This window comes from Octopus bimaculoides, chromosome 1 (genome assembly GCF_001194135.2).
Source record: "Octopus bimaculoides isolate UCB-OBI-ISO-001 chromosome 1, ASM119413v2, whole genome shotgun sequence".
Taxonomy (NCBI): Eukaryota; Metazoa; Mollusca; class Cephalopoda; order Octopoda; family Octopodidae; genus Octopus; species Octopus bimaculoides.
In genome coordinates this window covers 23,146,180-23,153,237 of record NC_068981.1, presented here as the reverse complement: position 1 = coordinate 23,153,237, position 7,058 = coordinate 23,146,180, and the positions used below count along the sequence as shown (strand labels likewise).

Here is a 7,058-nt window from a genome sequence, read left to right as displayed (position 1 = left end):
GCCAGTGCCGCTGGACTGACTCCTGTGCAGGTAGCATGTAAAAAAACACCATTTGAGCATGGCCGTTGCCAGTACCGCCTGACTGGCCCTCATGCCAGTGGCACGTAAAAGCACCCACTACACTCTCGGTGTGGTTGGCTTTAGGAAGGGGCATCCAGCTGTAGAAACTCTGTCAGATCAGACTGGAGCCTGGTGCAGCCATCTGGTTCACCAGTCCTCAGTCAAATCGTCCAACCCATGCTAGCATGGAAGGCGGACGTTAAACGATGATGATGATGATGATGTGGTGTCCCTTGGTGACAGTTGCATTGTGAAATAATCTCTTTCCTAAATAAATGTATAATCAATTGAATGGACCCTAGTAAAATATTACTTTGCCTTGTTTTATAGAATTTTATTGTATGGCACGAAAAACAAGTCTCAACTCTTGAAGGATTTGAATTCAAAATATGAAGTCTACAATGTAAATGTCTCAAAACTGCTAATCTCAGTTTTGGTCACATTCACCATTTTTACTTCTTATCCCCCACTACAGGTATGAAATGGAACAAAAGGGCATGGTATCAAATGCTGCTCCCTTTCTCCTACCTGATGTTTACATATCAATTTTGCAATTAGAATCACAAATAAAACTTCTTGAAAAAGATTCTGCTGCATTCAAGAAAGTAGCTCTGTAAGTACAGACATAATGTTGGTTTATTTTTTTTAATGCATTTTGTTTCTTAATTCTAGTTCATAATTAATTGTTCACTTTCCCCTCTATGATAAACAAAACAAATTAACTAGGATTTCAGTCGCTAGAATACAACAAAACTCTTAAGGTAGAAAACACCTATATTTTGTAAAGGGCTAGGGCCATATATTCAGTGCCCTTAGCTAGTCCTACAATATGCATCTACTTCTCTCAGCCCTACAATATGTGGCCCTTTCTCCCAGCCCCACAATTTTCTCCCCCTTCTCTCAGTTCTACAATATATGCTCCATTTTCCTGTACGCTCCCTTTTCTCAGCCCCTTTACTGAATTTTCTCCAGTCACTCACCTTTTTACTCAAACTGAAAAATCCAGTTAGACAACTAAGATTGAATTACCACCCAAAATATCTCTAGTTTTATTATCATGCATGTCACCAAGTAAATCTGTTACCAGGCAAAATTTTATGTTGCATACCAAATCATGTAACAAGTTATAACACTACGTAACCCTCTTTTCATCCCTGCCCTACCCCCCAAATCTTGCCTCTATCCTCCACTGTTCTAAGACTGACCTTTCCTGCTTCCTGCATTACAGAGATTTTGTTTTTGCTTGGATCAAGAAATTTAGCTTACATTGTTCAGAACTTGTGCAGTGACCCCAGATTTTAATACATTATGTAATTGCTTACTTTGTCTAAGTATGTAGTGCAAGCCCTGGTTACAATAACAATAACAATATTCCAAGACAATATTAAGAATTAGATATCAAAAATTTCTTCTAAAACGTTTTTAAAAATCAACTGAAAGGCATCAAATCATGTGTTATTTGAGGCAAAGTATTATTTTTACCTCTTCTAAACATTCAATATTAAGTTAATTAATCAAACGCTAATGATCATAGTTTCGAATTAAATGCATTTACAATAGTTGTTTTTTCAATAAACTCCTTCGGGAGTAATATCAGACAAATACCTTGCATTATTTAATCATGTCAAAGGTGACAAGCTGGCATTCTTGCATTTATATATCACAATTGGTTAACTTTATATTGAATGCTTGGAAGATGAAAAAATAATACTTTGCTTCAAATAACATGCATTTCAGCTCAATTTTTTAAATGTTTCTAAAGAAATTTTTGATAACTAATTCTTAATATTGCCATGGTATAATATTGTTGTTATTACTGTATTCAGGTCTTGCACTACATACTAGACAAACTAGAATGCTGTTTATGTTTTGTTATGAGCGTGGTTTCTCGGTCCGTAGAAAAAAATGCCTTGAATGAAACTGGTTCGTGGTACAAAAAAATTGGGGACCGCAACTGTACAGTACTGTACGCTTTCAACATTTTTTTTTTTTTATAACAACAGAACTCTGATTAAAAACCTAACCTGTAACTGAAAAACGTTAGCGAGTATAAATAGTGAAGCGATTTGCAAGGGAAATAACTCAGTTATTTCGTTAAAAATTATTTCCCTTGGAAATATTTCGATTATCGTTATCAGTTTTAATCGAAAATTCCGTTGCAAACTGTGCGTCGTTTTTTAAGTTTTTTTTTTGTTTAGTTTTTTTTTTGTTACACAGTGTTTCTAAGACTACATTATCTAACATAACTTTCCTTTAAAATGATAGGATATGGTTCAAGAGAGAGATTTTGTTGTATTCCTTATAGTTTGACAAACTGCATGGCTCTGTGGTAAATTAAGTTTTACAACTGCATGTTCTTTCTATGTTAATCACTCAACTCTGAAGAGCTGTTGGCGACTATTTTTTGTTCATTGAGACAATCTGCAGTAAACAGAATTTGGTAATTTGCTCAAAGGTACAATGCAATGATAGCAGTACAAACTGAGATTATAACTGTGTGGTCATTAGAACAACTTATTAATTTCCTTGTGTACAATATAAATACAGTAAGGTTTTATCACATTGGCAAAACGACCAAAATTTCTGACAAAGAATCATTGCTCACACACACACTTATTCTAGTATTTATTCTATCGATCTCTTTTGCTGAACCACTAGGTTACGGGGACGTAAACACACCACCATCGGTTGTCAAGCGATGTTGGGGGGACAAACATATACACACACATACACACACACACATATATATATATATATACATATACGACGGGCTTCTTTCAGTTTCTGTCTGCCAAATCCACTCACAAGGCTTTGGTTAGCCCGAGGATATAGTAGAAGACACTTGCCCAATGTGCCACACAGTGGGACTGAACCCGGAACCATGTGGTTGGTAAGCAAGCTACTTACCACACAGCCACTCCTATGCCTATGCTTAAATATGAATTTATAGCAAATTGGTGGTAAACAGTCATGAAGAGTAGAAAGCCTGCAGTTTGATGTCACAGTACTAAATGCATATGGCTTAGAGGTTAAATGCTAAGTTAAGGGCTTGTGTGCCTTCAAGCTAAGCATTTCATTTCACATTGCTCCACTCTGTTCAGTTAAGTACAAGTAAATATCCAAAGAAGATTCTGATATATTTTAAAGTATATTTTTCTTCTTTCTTTCAGAAAAGCTAAAGAGGCCTATGTAAAATTACAGAAACAGAGAGACTTCCATCGAATGAACCATCATCGAATTGTTCAAGAAAGAAATAATCTTATGAATGACATCAAACGGTAAATTGCTTATCACATAAATTAACTGATTGGTTCATTAACATTCAAAAAAACTATCGATACATATTCCTTACAATCTGATTGCAACCAGTCAAATGGTTGTTTTAAGCCAGCTTCTGTAGGATTAGAAACGAAAACCAAGAATCAGTTAATCAATTGATTTGTTGAAATATAGTGAATATGCTTCACTAAGGAGGTTTCATAAGATCAAAACATGTCCATTGCTTTATCCCTTACTTGTTTCAGTCATTGGGCTGTGACCATGCTGCAGCGTCACTTTAGGCTTTTTTTTATTTTAAGAAATCTACCTCAGTACTTCTTCTGTTTTTTTTTAAGGTACCACTCTATTGGTCTGAACCACTAAGTTATGGAGACATAATCAAACCAACACTACTTGTGAAGGACAAAATCAGATACAAAGAGAGAGAGAGAGAGAGAGGTGCACACACACACACACACACACACACACGCACACACACACATGTACACACACAGATATATATATGACGAGCTTCCACACAGATTCCATCTACCGAGTTCATTTGCAAGACATTGGTCAGCCAAGGCTCTATCAGAAGACATTTTCCCAAGATACAGTGCAGTGGGATTGAACCTAAAACAACATGGTTGTAAAGCACAGCCAATTCCAACACTGCATCTGCTACTTTTTCTACTTCAGTTAATTTCATTGGAGTTATGTCCCTTGCATATGAATTTTAGAGGGAGTGTTTATTTAATAATTGCATAGATGGTTTAAGTTAGTTGAAACTTTTTCACCTTACTATATTAAATAAAATCGCTTCTAGATTCACTCTAGCCTCTCCCCACAGGCAGATCGTTTCCCTCTTTCTATTTCTTTTTTTTTTTTTTTTTTTTTTTTTGGCTACTACTATAATGACCTCTATTTCTTGTAGTTGCCTGGTTTTGTACAACCTTTACTCAGAAAGTACTGATCCTCTGACCTTCCTGTTCTCATCATCCTTATTATGTCCAGACCACCATCTTACCTTAGGCCCTGCATTAACCACCACCCCTATTCCTTCTTCTCCGGGACATTAGTACTATGAAATCTGATCCCTATTTATGTCTTTGCTACAAGTGTCAATTTGCAACAGTCCAAATAGCACCAATGTCATTAGTTTCATGGCCACTTCTCCTTCCTACAGATCCAGCAAGTAAAAAAAAAAATACATAAGGCATGGCTGCATGGTTAAGAAGCTTGCTTTGCAACCATGAGACTTCAGGTTCAATCCCAGCATGCAGTACCTTGAGCAACAGTGTTTTCTGCTACAGTCCAGGCCAGTTAATGCCTTGTGAGTAAATCTGCTTGACAGAAATTGTGTGGAAGCCCATATGTATGTTCATACCCTCACTGTTTGATAGCCAGTGTTGGTTTGTTTATGATCTTATTACTTGGCAGTTCAACCTAGAAGATTGACAGAATAAGTATCTGACTTTTAAAAAAAATGAGTATTAGGTTTTTGTTTGACTAAACCTTTTAAGGTCATACCCCAGCATTCTATTTTTTTTTTTTTTTTTTTGCTGTACTTTCAGCTCAGAGCTGTGGCCATGTTGATGCACCGCCATTCCATTATTATTAATTTCTTAATCTAAAACACTACAATTTTCACTTATTTAACATCAGTACTTCAATTATTTCTGATTGATATCTTTGGATAAATGGAGCTTTTAAGTGCTGGTGTACTGTGTGTGTGTGTTTGATTTCATGGCATTAAATGGACACGTGATAAGTCTACACTCCACTCTAAACATAACTCTTCTAAGTAAAATTCTTAGGAAGGTCCGTTATCTAATCCTGATGATTCAGTGACATAGGTAGACTTATGAGTAATACCTAAATACACAGTAAAGCACCTATGGTAGAATTGAACTTGAGTTCTATAAGCTGGCCACGCGGCTATTTCATTTCTAATGACTCCTGCAGCTACACTTATTTGATTAAGTTGAATGAGAAAGACAGAAGCCAATGATGACTTCAGCAAGATGTTGTTCATATACATGTACTCACACAGCCACATATAGCATCCACATATACTCAATTACAAAGAAACACAGATACACAATAACACATGTATAAAAATCTGTCAACTGCTTAGCAAGCTTCATTACACTTTATTATGTTAACAAAGTCTAACAGATCAGAGCATGTCTGTAGATGTCCCTTGCCTACAAACAAAAGTCAGACTGTCTTTTTCTTAAGCATCTGTGTATCAACAAAATAGTACGTTCCTACCTAGCTAACTTTTGTGCTAGACTAAAGAAAGTAACTCAGAGAAGTATGTTGAGGGAGAAGTGAGAGAGACATAAAAAGAGATAGACAGAGAGAAAATAAAACTTCTAAGAAGTTAGAAACTGAGTCTTGCTCTATCTCTCCCTCTTTCACTCTCTCTCTCTCTCCCTCTCCATCGCTCTCTCTCTCCCTCTCCATCGCTCTCTCTCTCTCCCTCTCCATCCCTCTCTCTCTCCCTCCCTCCCTCTCTCTCCCCCTCTCTCTGTATGTGTTTGGAGTATGTGCAAGTGCATCTTCGTACATTTAATAACAGGAATAGTATATGTGTTTCTATGCAAATTGTGTGTGTGTGTGTGTGTGTGTGTGTGTGTGTGTGTGTGTGTGTGTGTGTGCATACGTATTGGCATTGATAATGTTGAACTGAGAAAGATACTGCAACATTGAAATGGAGAGGAGCTGAGAGAGAGTGGAAAAAGTGATAGAGAGATAAAAGAAAGGGAGAGAAAGAAAGTGCAACACAGGGTTCTAAGAAGTGAGAGTTAAAGTAAACATGCAAGAGAAGAGGTGTGAAGTGATAATGAAATTTAAACACAAAGATGGCGTCAAGAGAAGAAAGACAATGAAGATGTAGCAAAGTTTGTGACATCAGTAGTTAACAAGTAATGTTTTTAACCATATGGTATACCTTTGCCTATTTAACTGATATGTTTTCTGAAAATTCACTCACTGTAGCAGCTATTATACTTTGTTCAGTGGAACTGTGGGTTCCAGTCTGGCCGTACAAACTTTTCTCTAACATGAAAATAAGGATGTAATGAAATATTATAAGATTTGTTTAAGTTTTACTAATATAATCATATAGCAGGAGTGGCTGTGTGGCAAATAGCTTGCTTACCAACCGCATGGTTCCAGGTTCAATCCCACTGCGTGGCACCTTGGGCAAGTGTCTTCTACTATAGCCTCGGGCTTACCAAAGCCTTGTGAATGTGCATGTGTGTTTGAGTCCTCTAACAATCTGTGTTAGTTTTTATCCCTTGTAACTTAGTGGTTTTGCGAAACCAACCAATAGAATGAATTACCAAACTTTTAAAAAATAAGCACTGAACCTGATTTATTTAACTAAACCCTTCAAGCCAGTGTCTCGGCATGGCCACAGTCCTAGGGACTGAAAAAGAGAAGATAAAAAATATAAGTACCTCTATATCTGTTTCTTACAGTCTTAAGAAGCATTACAGTGCTTTTGAGCCAACATTGAAAGAGTTTAAAGAAAGATATGAATCTGCTATGAAACACAAGATGTTGACTAAGATTGAGTTGGAACGAACTCAAACTCACTGTGAAGAACTGACAAGGACGATAAAGAATTTAGACATTAAAAATAAACCAGAGAAAAGAATGTCTGGTAAGTCGCTTTAGATCTTAAAACATATATATATATATATATATATATATATATATATATATATATA

At 36.3% G+C, this 7,058-nt stretch overlaps 1 protein-coding gene across 2 annotated transcripts in view; it reads left to right on the top strand.

The window, feature by feature from the left end:
• LOC106884163 (sperm-associated antigen 16 protein) overlaps positions 1-7,058 on the top strand; it is a 63,800-nt gene that overhangs the window by 11,865 nt on the left and 44,877 nt on the right. For both annotated transcript variants that reach the window (XM_014935405.1, XM_052965803.1), the window contains exons 5-7: positions 536-673; positions 3,231-3,338; positions 6,807-6,991. In XM_014935405.1, coding sequence (XP_014790891.1) covers positions 536-673; positions 3,231-3,338; positions 6,807-6,991 — 431 coding nt within the window. The remainder of the gene's footprint in view (positions 1-535; positions 674-3,230; positions 3,339-6,806; positions 6,992-7,058) is intronic.